Below are 19984 nucleotides of genomic sequence, written 5' to 3'. Positions count from 1 at the left end.
GTGTGAGGGTTTTGTGTGAGAGTGTCAATGTAGTGTGTGAGTGTGTATATATATTGTGCGCTGAGAGAAAGGGGGAGGCAGGGAGAGTCAGATAGGGAGGTATAGGGGGGCTTATCGTGGTCTCCTATCACCATAGCTGCAGTGCAATCAGCTGTGTTGGTGCTCCAGGTGTTCCTCCACTGCAGCCATGGGGCTCATGGGAACAGCCTCCCCTACCAGTTTTCCAGTCCTTAGCCAGCCCTCAGCAGCCCTCAGCCATGGAAGAAGGGATTGCCAAGGGCTTACAGATGTAGGATTTTAATTTGAGCCAGTTTGCTACAGCAGGAAAATAATCCTGCAGCAACAGGAAATGTGAATTATTATGTGGATTATAATTCATGGACATTTTTTGTAGGGGTTGATACATATTTCATGTGTGTGAAATGAATTCACTAAAGCAGTTCTTTTCATCTGTCCTGCATCATATCTACTGTCGATTTATGTTTCTCTCCTCTGTGTACTTGTCTCTGAGGTCTTGGCTCGGTCTCCAATGCACCGCATGGTCTCCCTCAGGGTGCCACTTCAACCCTGCACGGGAGGCTGTACTGTTTGAGACATGAAACTGTCAGAAAACAATGTCAGAAAACTCAGTGATACAAAACACAAACACAGCATAGGTATTCTCTCACGTGGGACTTTCATGAGTTCTACCTGTAGTTACCCTTACCCACCAACATAACACCTATTTGTACCCAAACTCCTCAACACCCTCCCAGTCAACCACCAGTAATAACTCCACATCCAGCCACCTATACTTCAGTGGTAGGCCCCTCCATAGAGGTATGCACTCAGCCCTGTCATAGCTCTAGGCATTGCATGTTCTTGTTGTGGGTTGAGCAATTGCATTAGTCATTTCACATTCCAAATTCCTACCCCATGCCGTATTCCCCAACACGCTCTCTCTCTCCTGCTTTCCTTCATAATCCATCTCTCTGTTCATCTCTTCATCACTTCCATTTTGCCAGGGCTTGGTAGGGTGTGGCCTGGTTTGGTGGTTTGGGCATACACACTGATGCTATGCTGCAGTACCCTCTACTTAGAGGAGGAAATGTGACTAGACTTTTGACCCGAGGGTTCAAATTACAGGAGGGGACCTTGCTATATGTATGTATGTATCCTGGAGCGAGGTACCTAGCTACCATAACCTGCTATGCTCCAGTTAACATCTGCTGTACTTGTACAAATAAGTAATATATAAACCTGACAGCTATGTATGTTGCTACAGATAAGGGCATTCGCTAAGCAACGCAAATGTATCATACAAATACATGTATCAAAATGTCCAAGCCCAGAGCTCAATTAATCTTCATCCATCAGAGCATAGTCACCGCCCACTGAACCCGGCCAACACAGACACAAGGGATAGTGTTACTGACACATTGTGTATGTCATTCACGCCTCTGTTGTGTTTCAAGATGACAGTGAAGAGTTTGAGCCCATCCAGCCACCCGCACATGAACACTGGGACTATAAACACACACACACCACTCTCATTATGCTAACCACAGGTGTGCAAGGCGCAAACACACACATATGCAAAAACAATTATCTTCCCTCACCTTGCTGTTTTCAGTTTGCACATAGAAATACACTCACACACACTCACACACGCATGTTACCCCCCTCTGAAGCTCCCCAGACTCCCAACCCTGAGCAGCCTCAGTCCTGTTCCTGGGGGCTTGTGCGTGAGAAGATGGCAGTGGACTCAGCAGCCCCCTCCACTCAGGGCAGTGGGGGGAAATGAAGGCTTTAGGAGTTCATTATAAAACAACAACAGCAGCAGCAGGGGATCAGCCTCCTGGGCTCCAAACGATCCCCCTCTCATCCTTCCATCTACTTCTCTCTCTTTATGTTTCTCTCCATATCTCTCTTTCTCCCCTCGTCCGGCTCGCAGGTAAATGACACATTCTTCCATCTCGTTTTCTTGTTCTTGCGTTCCCGTCCTTTCTCTCTCTCTCCCTCTCCACCCCCTCTTATTGTAAGCAATTATATGTAATAAAGGTAAATGCTGATAAACAGTCATTAGGTGGGGTCCTATATGAGTCAGCAGTCTGCTCATGTCAACCTGTGGCCTGTTGGATGTTTTAATAGAGCAGAGCTCATTATGTTAGAGCAGAGAATGTTAATGTCTAATCACTGTGATCAGAGATAAACATCAAAAGCTCCGGGACACGACACACTGTAAATGTAGCAATATCTCAAACAATAAGCCTCTGTGTGATTTGGTTCTCAGCAGAGAGCCTTCTCTCACAGGTATGAATATTTCCTGTCTAATCATTAGCGTTAGATATGACCTTTTACCCTTTTTGAGGGGCGCACTGTATATTGAGGTCAAAGGCAAAAAACATCACTCTGTAGGAAACATACTTCTGCATCATCATCTTTGACATCATCATCATCATCATTATTGTTGTCATCATGGCTGGCCTGTTGTGCCAGAGGCAGAACACCTGTATGTGTGCTGCTCTCCTCCCCCTGTATGTGTTGGGCGGTTGGTGGTTGAGAGTGATGCTCTGAGACCACAGTCCTTTCAGATGAAAAGAAGGGCAGGGTAGCACGATCAGGAAGTGGTTTTGCTGGAGAGAAAGACTGCTCGCATGTGGCGCTCAGGGCAGGTGTATGGCCGTGGCTTCTGTGACTGATTCTGTGATTGATGTGTGTGTGTGTTTGTGAGAGAGAGAGAGAGACATACAGAGATATAGGGAAAGGGAGAGACAGAAATTGATCAGGATGAAAGAAAGCAAAGTTACTGCCAAAAGGCTCCCATGAGGGAAGGCAATACATATGTATACTTCATTTTAAGACAAGAAAGTAAAATATAGTAACAGGTAACAAGCGTGATCATTACTTATAGTAACTATAAATAGATACTTTTTTTTTTTTTTTTTACAAATGTATATGCTCATTTATTTTTATTGCTTTTAAATAAGAATATACAGTATGTCACAATGTAAATCATATTGTTACATTATACAGCTATGACCCAGTTTAAAGGAATTGTACATTGATCTAAAAATTTGACTTTAGTTTCATGATAGACACAAGGAAGTATTTGCAAGGCAAATACATCATTATGATAATTGCCCAAAGACCAGATGAGGTAGAGATATATACGATTCCACTGTCTAATATGCTTTGAGCCTGGTATGAGTTATATACATGTACATAACTCTATATCTCTGCATAAACAAAAAAATAAACACTGGCACAGGGAACTGAACAGATTGTAAAATATTTTAAACATAAATGGGTGCCTAAAAGCCCTAGGGGCAGACATGCACCTTTAACCCTAACCCATGGACAGACAGAGAGGTCTGGCGTGGAGAGCTGGAGGAATGGCGGAGTAAAATACTGCTATTTTCTCTGATTGGTAATTGAGAAAACAAGCAGCATGATTGGGCCATTTCAAAGACATTAGAGAACAAAGATGTGCCTGAATTAGACTGTAGAGAAAACGGTTTGATTTGGTCAGGGGAACACACTTGAAAGCACAGCACAGTGCGTGCAGACATGTCCACTTATAAATAAAAAACAGAGTTCTTTACAGTGTCAGCAAAGGAAGAACTTTGTACAGTCTTTTTTATGGACAGTGTTTGGAGTTTCCCTTTGTTTGAGTGCTATTTCCTTTGCATTCTTCCTTTACTGTATTAACAATGTAAAACATGTAGTATTATCATAGACATTCTCACAAGAGACAACAGGTCTACTTTACCACACAATAACCCTAGACATACTAACTAGCTATGATTATAGGCAACCTGTACTAACATTCCATGTTCATACATCCAGTGATTCAATGGGACTTTTTAAGGTGTGTGGTGGATATCAGTATTGACCCATATATGTTTCTCACCTTAAAGCAAAGGAGTAAAGTACTATACATAACATAGCCAACATAAGTGCTTCATTTTTCTATTACGAATGAATGAACCCTTAGACTGCTCTCACAGCAAATAAAGAGACAAGCAAACAGCAAATGAGACAGACAGACGGACAGGGAGACAGGTGTCAAGAGGCTCTAGATTCCTTTTTGGCATTTTCTGCGGCTTTGGAAATGCTCTAAATCTTGATATAAGCATTACAGCATAGTAGCAGTTAGACAAACTGACTAAGGAACAGACCGACAAGAGGACAGGACCAATGGAACTGTCAGGGCTCCAACAGAGATGATGTCGCCAAATAATGATGGTGACCTACTGTCCATTCCAGTACCTTGTGAAGAGCCCATTCCCTGCTCATAACTGTCCAACAAGGCAACCCTCTCCCTCTCACTTAAGGTCTGTGATTTCAGTGCATTCAATAGGAGCAAAGCAGAAAGTGGTCTTGATACTGCCTCATTTGAGGAGACAGCGCATGTTCGATTCCAACAAGTGGCAACCTACCAACAACATTATGACCTTGTTCCATTTCCATGCTTCCCAAAACAGTTCTCAGTTCAGAACAGGCATCTGTAAGGGTATGTTTAAAAGTCAAACCCTTCAATTTATCAAGAGTAATGTCTTTGAGTAGTTCTAGTTCCGCCATTTTGAATGTTCTCTCAGTGTGTTGCCGTTTTCCTCTCCCCATCTTTTTCTCTCTCTGTCTCTATCTCTCCCCCTTTTCAGGTATTTTTGCAGGTGTACACTTCCTCCTCCCTGACACAGGTTTGACACTCTACATGGCAGCACCAGCGCACCTGGCAGTGGCAGGAGAGGGTGGTGAGGTGCATGGCCGTGTTGTAGCCGCGCCCGCAGCACAGGCTCTGGCAGCTGGTGTCCTTGGCACAGGAGCGTCCGGCCGTGCCGGGGGAGTAGCGTGACTGCCTGCAGAAGCTGGGGGATTCCTCCAGGAACACCAGGTCAGTGGAGCGGTGGCTCTGGCCGTGGCGACGCGGCCCCGCCAGCTCCGTCTCCCCGGTAGCCGTGTTGGTGACGCTCAGCACACGCACGGCAGTGTCGTAGCGGAACTTGAGCAGCCGCCCAGTGTCGTGGAACGGGGACAGTTGCTTCCAGCAGGTCCGCACGGCACAGGAACCGGAGACGCCGTGACACTTACAGGTAGTCTTCAGGCCACTCTTCACTGCCTGAAAGGGAAGGAGGGGGGAAAGGAGGGGGAGGGGAAGAGAGTGAGATGTCAGTTTCTTCAGTCTGATTCATTAGCTGGGCTCTTATCTTTGGTGCCTGATGGTCTGGGGCTAGTCATCCTTTAGCTCAGCTCAGTCCGAATGGTTGAGATGATGGATTAGGGAGACTGTTCGGCATGCAGTATTTCATTCACCTGACGTCTCGCATTTAGACAGAGCCTGCGGATTCGGTTTTTCAATGTGTTGAAACTAGCTCTTTTTCACTGCTTCTCTCCTGTCTCTCCTATGAAGCCTGAGGCGTTAGAGACAGGCAGCACAGACAGCAGAATCTCTCCACCCTGTTCTTTGTGTGTGCATGCACGGAAAACGATGATAATAGTTTAAAAAGCTTAAACAGTGAGATGGGGAGAGAGTTTGGGTTAGTGGCCAAAGGATGGGACCCTGCCTTCGTTAAAAAGTTCACTGAGCTTGGTGGTGGTGTGGTGAGGGGTGGGGTGGGGGTACCAGTGCTGAGGCACTCAGCCAGAGAGACTCTAATTGGGTGGGGGCCAGAGACAGGTCATGTGGCATGGGGGTCATCCTTACGGGGAGGGGGGAGACCCAGGGGCTACTTCAGGGTTGAAGAGTTCTGCCGCGTTCCGCCCTACACAGGTATGAACCCCTCAGGGGCATCTCAAAACATTACTGAGGGATAAGGGTTGGGGGGGGGGGGAAACCAGCCACCTCCTGGTCTCTACTGAGCCGTATAGGTGGAAGGTGAGGAAAACACCAAACTCAATAAAGATAAGATAAGATAGACTACTTCAGGTCATCCTGTTGTTTTTCTCTCTCCCTCTTTCTCTCTCTCCTTCTCTGAAGGGTCTGCTGCCTCAGGTGAAAGGTAAATGGGAAGAGCCTTGGGGCTGGCTGTTTCTAAGCTACACACACAAACACACACATAGTGGTTACCGTATGAACATTATGTGGATTTATGGAGAGGAGCACAGTTCAGCGCCATACAGTATGTGGAAAAAATGCTCGCTCGTATATTAAAAGAGGCCACAATTATAATCGTTCTCTCTGACGGGAGACCTTTAATTTTCTGTGGACCCGCACAGCAAGCTTTATCATGCCTGCCTAGGAACACCTGGCTCCAGGGATCTGACAGCAGTCTGTCTCCTATCCCTGTTACTAGCTGCCTCCACCAGCTATCTATCCACCAGGGCTACTGGAAGGGAGACACCATGCAGGGGGAGTGGACTACTGGCACTGGATGAGATATATGGGCGAGGAGTCAGGGCGAGACATGGTGAAGTCACACAGTCCCTGCCGCCTCGGTTGGAAGAGTGCATTGTATGATAAGCAGTGTTGGGGTTGTCTTCTGCTGGTGGATCTAAAATGGAGCTGTTATTGGCTAAAATGTTTATGATGCCCTCCTGAGCTTGGGAGGAAACTACTCACTACTGGCATAGGCTTATACCTTTCTCTTTTGAAATAAATGTACTTAAGCCACAATAGTGTCACTCACAATTGCTTAATGGGCTTCTTGTTGTTTTGCTTGAGCTTATCCACACGTCAACACTCACTCACCCGGATTCCAACGTTAATGTTGTGGGAGTCGATCTGCGCCCTCAGGTCTTTGCTGACCCTCTTCTGGCCCAAGAACTTCTTGAGAAATTTGGTGCTGTATTTCAAGTTGTCACCGCAGACCCCCCACTGCCATGCCTCGCGATGCTGTATTCCTGGGGAGTCATCGCATGTGCACCTCTCCATTCTGCCTGAGCTGCAAGCCTTTGCTAGCGCGTGGGACAATGCCGCAGAAGACACCGCAAGAAGAAAGGCCGTCTCCTTGAAGCCTGGAATAGACAAATGACATCAACAATTAATAATAGGCTACCATATTTTTTTTTAAACAATTTTTTAAATTTCGTTTACTCCTTGTAAATTGGCTAGGCCCAGACATGCAAAGACTAGACTATCATCCAAGCTCATGAGATAAATATTTAGGTTACATTCTACTCCCATGTTTCTACTCCAGTGTTCCATTTAAAGAGTTGAGTCATGATTCCTCTGCTGACCGTTCCCGGTGGTTTAGTTTCGCACTGTTATTTGCTTAGCCCAGAGACATTGCTATGGTGTATTTTGATCCAATTAATTATTATTTTGACTAGGAAGGATTTTTTTCGCCAGATGAAAGTGAGTAATCACGCCGCCCTTTTCCTCTGGGAACTGGGCGCTTTTCCGAGATAAAAATAACCACTGGGCCCCCGTAGGCTCCGCCGCACCGGGCTTTTGGCTTTCTAGCCCTTAATTAACTTGGCCCTTCGTGCTGATAGCATACCCATATTTTATAAGGGGTGGCGCGTTAGCCGCTGACTTATTTGTTTTAGTAGGCTATAAAGTTTAGCCTGGCTCTTTATTTTGAGATCACTCACCTACTCCACAGCTGTCAATTTATCAATTCAATATTCTTCCATTTTCAATCAATTGCATTATTGCACTTGAGAAATCCTTTGCATCATCAAGTAGTAATTTGATACTTAAAATATTCACAACACAACAGCAGTCTAGGCTATTAGTCCTACATGTTTACATGCTTCCCATGATGCGTCCCTCCAGATGGAAATCTTTCCCTCATATCTCTCTGTGTGTAAATACATACAACTCTATGAATTGATGACATATTATTGCACCTCTTTTCAGAAGACTCCCGCGGCCGTCCAAGCTACAGTTCCAGCGCTCGTTCCGGAATTGATAGCGGCACTCCAAGAGGCTGAGGCGCACTGATTCACGCAGCGTCTCCGCCAAACCCGGCTCGCGGCGACACAGTCGTTTCTGCCTACGGGTCAGTGTCATCTGCTCGTATTGTTTCAGGTGAGCTTTTCCCGTTGGAGGTTCATTGGAGAACGGCGCAGGCAAAAAGACCAAGGGCTCTCGGCCTGTCAGCCTTTCAAAGGAGACAAATGTATACATTCAGTGCAGTATAGCAGTTATCACTGACGTTACCAAATTCAAAAGGAAAATGTCATATAAATTGTCTTGTCAAGAGAATATAAACATGTAGACCTATAAATAATACCCAACGTTATGGTGGTCCTGAAAATAAAGAAAACATGTTGTTCGAGACTAATTTCTATAACATGTCCAAAATAATTACATTTTGTTTATAGAGCCATAGCCTATACATTTAAACAATATGTATAGTTTTTGCTGACTGTACACGTTTTTAACAACACACTACACATAGGACTACGCGCAATTAAGTATAAACGTAGTAAATCATATCAAAATGTCTGAATTTGGTTCCAAAGTAAAATTACGCACAAATCGGCCTTTATTTGACTTCGTCTGTCCTACCCACATGCGCCCAATAAAACCACACAATAATGCTAAAAAAGGAATCTGAGTGTAGCATTCTAATTTTAAAATAAAATATGAGTACAAATCTGTTTATGCATGCAAGTTAGCTCCCTCATACACATTTTGGCTTTTGCCAAAAAGTGAGAGAATTGAGGTGGTGCCAAACTCGAGAGGTCAGGAAACAGTGAGAAACCACTCACACTCACAGCAAGTCATATATTATTCAAAGGCTATGTTCAATATTCAAATATTCTGCTCTGAGACTTATTTTGCAAATTAATAATAATCAATAATATTATCATAATATGTAGTGGTATTATAAGGCTGTAGGCCTATTTTTTAAATGGTCATATAGCCTGGGAAACTAGCCTACTTTGTTTACTTTTAGATACCAGAAAAATGCAAACATAAATCATCTCTGTGGACTTGAACATCCAAACAAGTCGACAGCTACAGTCCTACATTAAGGTCTCGTGCGTAATTGCGCACGATAGTCTTGGAACGCTGGGCTTCCATCATATAGGCAGGCTATGTACATCGCATCACATGCATTATTTCCTACCGACATCGATCTGCTGTGTATGTTAGAAGCAAGGAAAATACAATAAAACTGCAGAGACATTACAGTAAAAGAGTTGTGGCTGACCCAAAATATGCTGCAGTGTGCGAGAGGAGGATGCAGATCGCAATGAGTCGCAGTAGGCAGGCGGTCCTTGGGAGCCTAGAGCACATGATGACGGGTCGACGCTGCTCTTCATCTCGCTGATTCTGCACTGGGAAAGTCTGTGCCGTCTGGCAGGCTCACCTCCTAAGTGGCCAACACAAACTTCGGTCCACTGCGGCAGGCGCGATCCCAAGGGAGGCAAGGCCTCTGGGGAGCGCATCATCGCGCCACACGCCCATTGGACTCCCTAACCGCCCCGCCCCAACCATTGAAACGCCACCCACTTAGATGGAAATGACAGGTAGGATGTCTACCTGGCTGTGATGAGCATTTGTCTGGGTTTTGTCATTATCGTGCCTCATATTCAAACGTGCTGGTGCATTTTCATTCTACCCACTGACAGATCTACTGTGCCATGTTTATGGTGGATACACCAGTGTCAAGTGTATGGGCATATACCAGAATAACTATAGGCTATAGGATGTGGCTGGCTATAGAATGCCAATAACCAAGTGTGCTCCTTTAAGAAGGTCTGTGGCTGGCTGAGAAGGTAGACATAACCTACAAATAGAAACATGCAGATACACTTGTTATAGCTAAAATGGATCATGGATCTTGGATTATAGGCATAGGATTACATAACATCTACTAGGCAAAAAATCATTTTATACAGTTGGCTCTCCACCATAACTTGCTTACTATTGTCTCATTCTTGATAACTCTATTTTAATTTTGGTCATACAAACCACCAAGCCTCCAATCTAATTTTCTCTACCTAACAGTGCTTTTTCTTTGATTCTTACTTACTGTTTCATACCAGCAGGGAAAAAACGTCTATAAATATATTTTTGTACTCAAATGGATTACCTCTTTATTTTGTAATATATTTATACTAACGTGGGCACTTGACCAAACACCTGCAGGGAGAAGCAACACATTGTGGGACAGACAGCCCTCCTCAACACACAAACTAATAACAAGTGGTATGCCCTCTGCCCACTGCCTAGTCACAGTGAATAAGACATTACTGTATAACAACACATAGACAAACATCAACAATAAGCTTTTTTAAAAATGTAATGCATCTCAAGGCTTATACCCCCCTAATTATTGGATATTCTGTGCTTCATGACACCTGTAGATATAGCTGCCTACCACCCGTGATGTCTCAGTCCATAGAACATTTTCATATAAAATCAATTTTATTCACTTCATGTCCAACAGTAACAACAACAACAACTCTGGTTTACAATCACCATGTGGATGAATGGGTAATCAAATATCTAGTTGTCTGCTCAGTGTGGCACCTGCGTAACTGTGGGAACCGGACAACCAGCTAAATTAGATAACCATGAGCACAAACACATGAAAGGTGGACAAACTTCCACCTGATGATATTGCACTCTCATAGGCCTAGGGCTATGCATATAATTTCAGAGTGGTTGACTTATGGAAATGATTTGCTTTGACTTATTGGGACATTATGACCGCAGCACAGAGACGGTCCCATCTAGTGGATTTAACATGAACAACACACATTGTGTGCCTTTTGAATGACCCCCAACAACCTTGATGAACGCTTGAACCCTGATGCACCTTGAACCTCACAACCCACTTCTCCCCTCTGCCTGCCTCCAGGGGCCCCCCAACTCCAGGTTACCTGTTGGCCATATAGACCTAGCTGTCATTGTAGACCTTGCATGTCAGTGTTGGCCATAGATATCCCATTAAATTACTTCATTAGTATTCTAATTCCTAATTATATGGTGTTGGCTCTTACTCTTTCAGGCTGTTTAAAAGATGAATGACTGAAACAGGCTGGAATTCTTGGATCAGAAATGTAAATTGTAGGCTGTTGCCTATTGATTGAGAGGATGATCTCTATGGCATTATAGGCAAGTAGCCTAGCCATAAGGCATATAAGGCAGCACTTGCTTGCCATATCCAATGTAAGGCTATACACACCCATGGTCCTGTAATTTCCTGAGGTTTTATTTTCTTCTGGATTGAACAATTGCAACCGGTTTGTTTTATTTGCTATCCTCCCCAATGATAATGGGTTGGGCCAGTGGCAAATTTCTCCAGTCTCCATTTGCAGCAACTCCTCAGTAAGGAAAGTAGCTATTGGCTGTCCTAAAAGTCGCTAAATGACGTCATCACATAATTTACATAATTGGCCATGTGCATGTCATTGTGATGGATGCTGTAGGAGAGAGGAATAACGTCGTGGGATAGACAAAAAGTGAGTAAAAAACACCCTACATTTACATCCCGCCCTGAATGTAAGCCAGGGCGGGATCAGCCAGCGGCGGCTTCCCGCATGCGTGATTCATTTGCAGTCTGGACGCGGAGTGGTGAACATCTCCTGCAACTGCAATTGGGAGGGACTGATGCGCGAGGACTGGACCGCCTGTGCGTGCTTTGGGACGCGGTGGGGACCACAGCAGCATCCGCTGCTCATTGAGAAGAGTAAGAATGATACGTGCTTTCACGTCAGAGTCTCCAATAACACCAGAAAAAGTCGCTAGATTTGTCGCTAGTCTCTTTTTTGAAAACGTGTCGCTAGAGGGGTCTGAATACTCGCTAAATATAGCGACAAAGTCGTTAAATTGGCAACACTGAATTAGCAGGAAACATGAGGCGGGGATGCTTGATCCTACGGGAAGTTTGACTGGTCTTTCAGTTTGTAGGGCAAACTGGAGGAGGGTTTTTTGTAAATCTCCGCCCTCAACATTAAATGTTGTGCATCGATTGGTCCGTAGCACGGCAAGGTGGGTTTTTGTGACTTGCATAGATAACATGATTGGTGAAGATCTTACGATGTGCAACGTCCATGACGCGGCTTTCTTGACACTTGTGAAAGACGCCATTTTGTTGTTAGCGGTGAATAGGAGCGTAAAAGAAAGATCGAGAAACCGCCACTAAAAGGTAAAACATGTGTACAATGTAGCAATATAAGATAAGTCATTTCTAGTCTTCTTTATTTTCATGTATCTGGAATGTAAACAATTGCTTATTTGCTTTTGGCTTGACCGCAAACTTTGACACCGAATCCCCTGCGTAGACTCAAGCGAGGATCATCTGCCATCATTAGCTAGCTAGGCTAGCTTGCCCGGCATCATATTCTCACGACCTGTAAAAGTCACGAGAGCATTATTCAGCTAACTGTTAACGTTCTGAAATTGTGTCCGTAAGTATTCGCTGGTCATTGTGATTGGACATTTTGCATCGTCCTATTTTGACAGTCATTATGTCGAGCCGCTTACTTGTGCTAACTTGCTAACGACGTTAGCAAAATTGACGTTAGCTAGCTGGCTAGCTACGCCTATTTTCTGACTGCGTAACGTTAATTTACGTCGATTGAGATTTGGATCGTCCGCCGCTTATTAACTAGCTAACCGACTTTAAACACGTCTCTAAATGAATGTAGTTAACCAGCCTGTGGGTTAAATGGTAAGGTAACTTGGACGTGGTGGTCTCCACGGCCTTCTAGCTGGGTAACTAAGCTGTGCTGGGAAGCTTTAGCTAGCGTAGCTGTTGGCATTGGATGGTTAGATTTGGTTTTGTAAATTGTTGTCAGTGTCTTCAAACTAAAGCGGTCACATGGTTAGTCACTAGCTAGTGAGTTACAAATTAATGTAGCTAACGAGCTAAACCCTTATGTTAGACCCAAGTAATTTTAATGGACAGACAACTGAAGCAGAATAGTGTGTGTGAGAGAGATACATACATAGCTACACACATCTTTGTGTTATGACTGCGAGACCCATGTCTAGACACCCATGTCTCTGTCTTCCATACATTTCTATTTTCAAACATTGAGTTCTCCAGGAATCGCAGTTGCTAATTTCCCTCCTTTGTTCAGGTCCTGATGAGGGGCTGATCAAACAACCAGTGGAACAGGTTAACCCCAGCATGCCTGACGTTTCAACTTTCCCTTATGGAAAAACATTTCTGGACTTAACAGAAAAATGCCCACTATTTGCCTGTCCAACCAGAAAATTAGCCTCCTCGATGCCCCTAGTCTTACCTCAATATTAATGTGACTCACTAGCTCAGCCTTCAACTGTGCATACATACATCTGATGCAGATAATGGTTTTCAAAGATTTTTCAGGACAAGAGAAAAGTCCCTCCCTCTCCCACATTTGCATTCTAGTGAAGGTCATAGGGATGATGTGTGTTTGATAGATTTTTCAGCTCAAGAATGAATTGAAGAAATAGGCTATGCTACACATAGTGTACTGTATGTAGTAGGCTTTACATCACATGCCCCACCCCCTTGTCGTTTGGCCTGTCAATTATTAATCCACATTGGCTCTGCTGAATTTTTAATGAGCATCTCCTTTGGTAACTGACACCTCTGTTAGAACCCCTTAACACTGACTGCCGATGCACCCCAAAAAGACTCCGCTTCAGGCAGCCTATATCACATGCATACTGTGATAAGTTCACTTAACTTCTCTCTGATGACTTGTTGCTGGCCTCCCATACCCGTCCCCCATAATTCCTGTTTCCTCAGAGGATGAAGCATTTTGAGCACTTCCTCTTTACTTTAGTTGAGGAACAGGATGGACAATCCTGATTCAAATGAGCTGTCAAGTCATTGTTGTGATGTCATTGTTAGAAATCTGCAAGCTATGAGCTTTTCTAGTTATGAAACTCCCCTCTGTGGAATGTCTATTGGCTAGATTAGTTGTCACATTCTGAATCAAGGAAGGCACTTTGTGAAACTGACATCTGCCAGTATTGATGATGTTCAAACTCAAATCACACCCCTCCTAGCTTTTGTTTGCCTACAGTCGTTGTATAGTGGATTTCAGAGCTGCCAGGGCGTGTGTCATATTTAAATGGATTTGGCATGTTTCCACTGAAGAATGCCGTTATGAATTATGTTAATTAGTCTACCATTTGCCACACAATTGTCTTGAAGGAGTCTAATAGTAATACTACTGTGTTGGTGTTATCTTATGCATTTCATTCACAGGCATGTGTTAGTGGGAGGGTTTTTGCACAAGATCAGTTGTGTAGCAATATTTTCCATTATTTTAGAAGTAATTATTGTCCTTTGGAGAAAGACTTGAGTGTTCAATAGCCTATTTGGTGTGACAGGATCATTGTTTCCCTGTATCTCTCCTGGTTAATTCAGCAGTGTCTCTGCTTACAGTTGTGTTGTTACCTGTCCCATATCCAGCCTCTAGTACTCTGGTTCCTCTTTCCTCTGAGCGCTGACCTATATTCGCCACATCACTGGCCTCATTGTGTGCTTTTCCTTGAGCTCAGCCTGCCTGCTCTTATTGTTTCACCTACAACACCTGAATGGGTTGTTTATACTGCAGTCCCACTGTCCCCTACTCTTGTCCACTTTGTATTAAGACTGCTTACTTGTCTCAAATATGAATCTGTTTTTGTCATAGTGTTTAGGGTACAACTAGCCTTGAAGCTTATTTTTCTGATGTGAGCCTGTTTCATCATAGGCCGTGTCTTAAATCACTTGATTCTGTGATGTGCTTGGCAACATACTGAATAATAGGAAGGATTGTTATTGCAATCAATATGCCTAATTCAAAATGAAAGTCAACAATTGATATGTTTGTGGGTCGTTCCACGAAAAGAGTGCCTATTGCATCCCTTTGATATTTTAAGTAGAAATTGTGCACCAATATTGGATTTTAAAAGCATGTTATATTAAATGCGGTGCCATTTAATATTATAAACCACATGGAGAATTCAATCAATCTGCCAAAGTTCCAAAATTCAGCAGGATTTTAATCCATGACGGCGTAGTGTGTTACTAAGGTTTTCTTTGAGACTGTGGTCCCAGCTCTCTTCAGGTCATTGACCAGGTCCTGCCGTGTAGTTCTGGGCTGATCCCTCACCTTCCTCATGATCGTTGATGCCCCACGAGGTGAGATCTTGCATGGAGCCCCAGACCGAGGGTGATTGCCGTCATCTTGAACTTCTTCCATTTTTTAATAATTGCGCCAATAGTTGTTGCCTTCTCACCAAGCTGCTTGCCTATTGTCCTGTAGCCCATCCCAGCCTTGTGCAGGTCTACAATTTTATCCCTGATGTCCTTACACAGCTCTCTGGTCTTGGCCATTGTGGAGAGGTTGGAGTCTGTTTGATTGTGTGGACAGGTGTCTTTTATACAGGTAACGAGTTCAAACAGGTGCAGTTAATACAGGTAATGAGTGGAGAACAGGAGGGCTTCTTAAAAAAAAACTAACAGGTCTGTGAGAGCATGAATTCTTACTGGTTGGTAGGTGATCAAATACTTATGTCATGCAATAAAATGCAAATTAATTACTTAAAAATCATACAATGTGATTTTCTGGATCTTTGTTTTAGATTCCGTCTCTCACAGTTGAAGTGTACCTATGATAAAAATTACAGACCTCTACATGCTTTGTAAGTAGGAAAACCTGCAAAATCGGCAGTGTATCAAATACTTGTTCTACCCACTATGTCTGTCCCTCAACACTGTTATGTGAACTGAACTCTCGTTTTAATATGGTGACACTGTCTTTACAAATTTTTTTTCTCCCAAATTAACTTTGAACATCTAAAAATCAAATCATAGAGTAAAAGCAGGTGAGCTGGTTCTACTCTTTTTGGCAATATTGTGGTGGAAAACTGAGCGGGTTGAGCATAACATGTCAGCCCGGTAACCCATAGACTAGAAATGTTGTAACAAGTAATTTTTTTGTGTGAAGCTTGCATTCAATTGCCACTCCCTGTTGCACACACGTTTTTGTGACAGTTTCCCTGTCACAAGTGGATTTATGGCTGATTTAAGAAGAAATCAACCTTGTTACTTCATTTGGCACTTAATATAGTAATACTTTTTTCGATGGGAAAATGTGTATTTCATGAAGTTGAACATCTTTATGATAGAATGTTAGAATTATATGAAAGTCAAAAAACTTTTGATAAGTTACACTTCTCAAAAGGCACCAAATTGGTGGAAAGACCTGTGTACATTTTGAAACACATTTCAACAGTGAGAAAGTTATATAAAAAAAACATGAATTAGTTCTATGTCTACTATTTGGGACTGACTGGGCTATTATATTCTAATCGTTGTGGATGATGTTACAGAGCCTTTTTGTGTTCTTGCCTGGTGGGTGTTGGGCAATAGGTGTTCAGGTGGAGCTATGTTGTAACCAGTCTCTAACCCTGGATCATGTCTCTGGTCTGTGCTCTGCCAGTCATGTGATCCACTTCTCTGCTCCTGGCTATGAGTAAACAGTTGCCTGCCACTCAGAACAACACTGACCTGCAGCCCCATCAGCAAAGTCCTGCTCGTGTGTGGTGTGTGAGACCCAGAGGCGCCGCTGTGAGGGCCCATTGTTAAGACGCAAAATAAACACAGACAGGGACTGAATGCATTTCTCAGCACTTTTTCTCCCCCTCATGAATTTACACTCTAATATGGTTGCCCTTTATCAGAGATAAGGAAGTTTACCCTGACATTATTACCCTCACAGGTCAAAAATCTTTATGAAATTACCAAGGATGGGAATCTGTATTTACATTTATAAATTGGTTAATAAAAAAATTCTGGTTTTACACCGATCCCACACCACCCACATTGCATGCGGGAGCTGTGCAGAATATTTTAAAGTTGACATGTTAATCAATTATTTCATCCAAACTGCTCACATGCGTCAGCGAGCATTTGTGTTACCGAACACATGTGGACGCACACACACGCGGCCGGTTTAGCCTGGTGTTAGGCGCAATTAATGTTGTACGACTACTAGCCTAACCGTTTTTTTTCTGTCTCCCTTCCTCCAGATTAGCCAAGATGGGGAACATGTTTGCAGGCCTGTTTAAGAATCTCTTTGGTAAAAAAGAGATGAGGATTCTGATGGTGGGGCTGGATGCTGCCGGCAAGACCACCATCCTATACAAGCTCAAACTGGGAGAGATCGTCACCACAATCCCTACCATCGGTGAGTAGCCTAGCCTAGACTTATCCACCTTACCTCTCTCGTCACACACTCCTCCCAGAAACAAAGCCCCCCTGAAATGCTCCCTATAGCTCCTCCAATTCCTTGGTCCAGATTGTGTTTTCATGCTGTCTAGGCTCCTTTTTGTTTAGTTGTAGGGGAGTGGAAATGAATCTCATATAAGTACAGCCATGTACTCCCTCTGTCCCCATCTCCTCCTCATCCTAGCCCTGATCACTACCCACAAACCTAGAGTAGCTGCCGTAAACTGCCCTCGGGCTCTGAAGTAATGAGAGTGGGGCCCTGTTAAGACCAATAGTCAGCCTGTACATAGATTTCTTTAGGAGAAGTGGGTCGCGCCCCGTGTAGCCTACCTACATCAGCTGCAGAGCTTTACAGCCCCCCCCCCCCCCCCCCCCAAAAATAAAAAATAAATAAATGTTGCGTTATAGGAATGTTACACGAGGCTGATGACATTTCATATTCCAGTAATGTTCATTCACTTTGCATATTTTCTTCAAATATACCAGCAGTATTCAGGCAAAGACATTTCATGCCTACATTTATGATGTTAAGGGAGTGACTTAGATTGCCTGTTTGGGATTGCTGATATCTCCTCTCACACAGCTTCTTGGAATGTTAGTGTCTTAGGTCGCTGACGTAACTGATCTTTCCCATGCTCCAATTCTCTCGCTTGCTCTCTGTCCACAGGTTTTAACGTTGAGACTGTAGAATACAAGAACATCAGCTTTACTGTGTGGGATGTGGGCGGTCAGGACAAGATCAGGCCTCTGTGGCGGCACTACTTCCAGAACACCCAAGGTGAGTGGACACTGTCACCAGAACCCCCTCGGCACCATCTTCATTCTTTCTGACTTTGAGTTGGGACTGTCCCGGGTAAATGTTCCTATTTTCCTCACCCTCCGTCCTTTCTCTCCCTCTGCTTGTCAGGTCTGATCTTTGTGGTGGACAGTAATGATAGGGAGAGAGTGAACGAGGCGCGGGAGGAGCTGACAAGGATGCTGGCTGAGGACGAGCTGAGGGACGCCGTGCTGCTTGTGTTCGCTAACAAACAGGTGAACTGACTAACTGGGGAGAGACACTAGGGCATCGGGAAAACAGTAGGTTTTTTACCTGCTACAATGGACGTGTAAATTTAGCTTGACGCGTAAAATGTGAGCCACTTAAATCAAGTGTTCTTGGCATGAGCCTTGCATCAAATTCTTTAAAATAAATGTTACACTGAGCAGAGTGAGAATCTAACAAACAGGTTAGCCCACAACACTAAGATTGCGTTTACACAGGCAGACCAATTTTGATAATTTTTCCACTAATTGGTCTTTTGACCAATCAGATCAGATATTTTGACACTAATTGGGCAAAAGATCAGAATTGGGCTGCCTGTGTTAACGCAGCCCAAGGCATCACTAGTAAACTGCATCTGGAATTGGTAGTACAGTATTGTTATTCATATGGTTTGCAGATACTAGTAGTTAAACTCAAGGTCATACAATGGACTCCCTCTATACTAAGATGGCTTGTGAAGGTCTTTTGCAGATGCATGTTTTCCTGGGTTAACCCTTTTCTGTCAATCTCTCCACTCTTCAGGACCTCCCCAACGCTATGAACGCAGCGGAGATCACAGACAAGCTGGGCCTGCACTCCCTGCGCCAGCGTAACTGGTACATCCAGGCCACCTGCGCTACCAGCGGGGACGGTCTCTACGAGGGCCTCGACTGGCTCTCCAACCAGCTGAAGAACGCAAAATGATCCACCATTCCACCGTCTGTCTGCCGTCTGCGTCTTTGTCTGCGCAGTGTGTTATGGGCGACAGCGCTGGTCCCAGCCCCCTCTCTCTCCTCCCGTCTCTCACTCCATCTCCTCGAACCATTGGGGCTTTGACCAGTGCTACCCCGCATATGCGTGTGACTGCAAGTGTTTGGGTGGTTCTTAATGTGTATGTGTGGGTGCATGTGTGTGAGCCGGGAGTGGGAGCAGCCCTGCTGTGCCTTCAAAAGAGTCACACTCACCTGTGGAAATGACAGCATGGCTAACTCTCTAGCACCTCCTCCCATCCCTCCCCTCCTGCCCCACCCTCAGCGGCTCTTAAGACACCCTGGTTTTCACAAGGCAAAGAAAGACCCAGGATGCTAAGTCTTATGTGTAATCTGAAAAATGAATAAAGTTTATAGTTTAAAAACAAAAAACGTTGATTTTACATCCACTAGTGTTGCGATCTGTAAGACTCTTGTTAAACTGTTGGTTTGAGACCCCACACCATGAAATACATCTCTATGTAACCTGTATCAGGTTGGAAAAAAAGACAAATAAAAGAGCTTTTCCATCCTAGATCCTTCTTTGCTTTATTTGGGAAATCATGCTGTTTTGTTCTAGTATGCCCAACTGCGTAGTTCAGGCTGTCTTGTGAACACTAGCTAATAAATTATTAGCTAGCATTCAGTCCCTCTCCTAACCCTCAGAAACCTCAATTGAAGCACGACATATTAGTGATGTCACCATGCCCCTCGTCCACTCGGTTTTGTTGTTGAGAAGCGTATCCACCTTAGTCTGAACGACGGTGGTGCTTGATAAGACCTGCAGGACTTTAGGGTCAGCTGTTTGGTAGGCATTACTGACTGAAATGAGTTGATACTATTGTTTTCGGTTTATTAGAATGGAGACTGACTTTACATGCTGTCTCCATGTAAATAAGTTGTTGATCTAAAGGTAACCATGGTAACCAGCTGCTGACCCTGCTGCCCTTAAGTGATGGCCTCTTTATCACGCTGCATCTTTATTGGTGTCTAACAACACTCCTTTCACAGGGCCTTGTGAGATCATTGATTATGTTTTGATTGAGTGAACGATCCTTACCGCCGGGTATGGAAAACGCAATAAATTGTGTGTGTGTGTGATTGTGTAGTAG

At 44.0% G+C, this 19984-nt stretch overlaps 2 protein-coding genes across 3 annotated transcripts; one reads left to right on the top strand and one right to left on the bottom strand.

Annotated features, from left to right (window-relative positions):
* Positions 1-2927: 2927 nt before the first annotated feature.
* On the bottom strand, positions 2928-9172 carry LOC311142881 (protein Wnt-9b-like; the record flags this gene model as incomplete). Its single annotated transcript, XM_084178587.1, has 4 exons — positions 2928-5101; positions 6671-6936; positions 7774-8027; positions 9087-9172. 4 exons carry the CDS (start codon positions 9170-9172, stop codon positions 4640-4642), a joined length of 1068 nt encoding a protein of 355 aa, XP_084034713.1. The 3' UTR covers positions 2928-4639.
* A 2122-nt stretch (positions 9173-11294) lies between these two features.
* Positions 11295-19407, top strand: LOC311147732 (ADP-ribosylation factor 2). 2 transcript variants are annotated; one of them, XM_084184502.1, is made up of 5 exons: positions 11295-11573; positions 16904-17061; positions 17770-17880; positions 18010-18134; positions 18667-19407. In XM_084184502.1, the coding sequence occupies exons 2-5, from the start codon at positions 16914-16916 to the stop codon at positions 18826-18828; spliced, it is 546 nt and encodes a 181-aa protein (XP_084040628.1). In that variant the 5' UTR covers positions 11295-11573; positions 16904-16913; the 3' UTR covers positions 18829-19407. The 2 variants fall into 2 exon arrangements, with proteins under 2 accessions (XP_084040628.1, XP_084040627.1); XM_084184501.1 differs by having other exon boundaries at positions 11489-12032.
* Positions 19408-19984: the final 577 nt, after the last annotated feature.

The sequence above is a fragment of the Coregonus lavaretus genome, assembly GCF_964263955.1.
Source record: "Coregonus lavaretus genome assembly, chromosome: 2".
Classification (NCBI taxonomy): domain Eukaryota; kingdom Metazoa; phylum Chordata; class Actinopteri; order Salmoniformes; family Salmonidae; genus Coregonus; species Coregonus lavaretus.
Note: the sequence above shows the minus strand (reverse complement) of the source record. Positions and strands in the feature narration are given on the sequence as shown.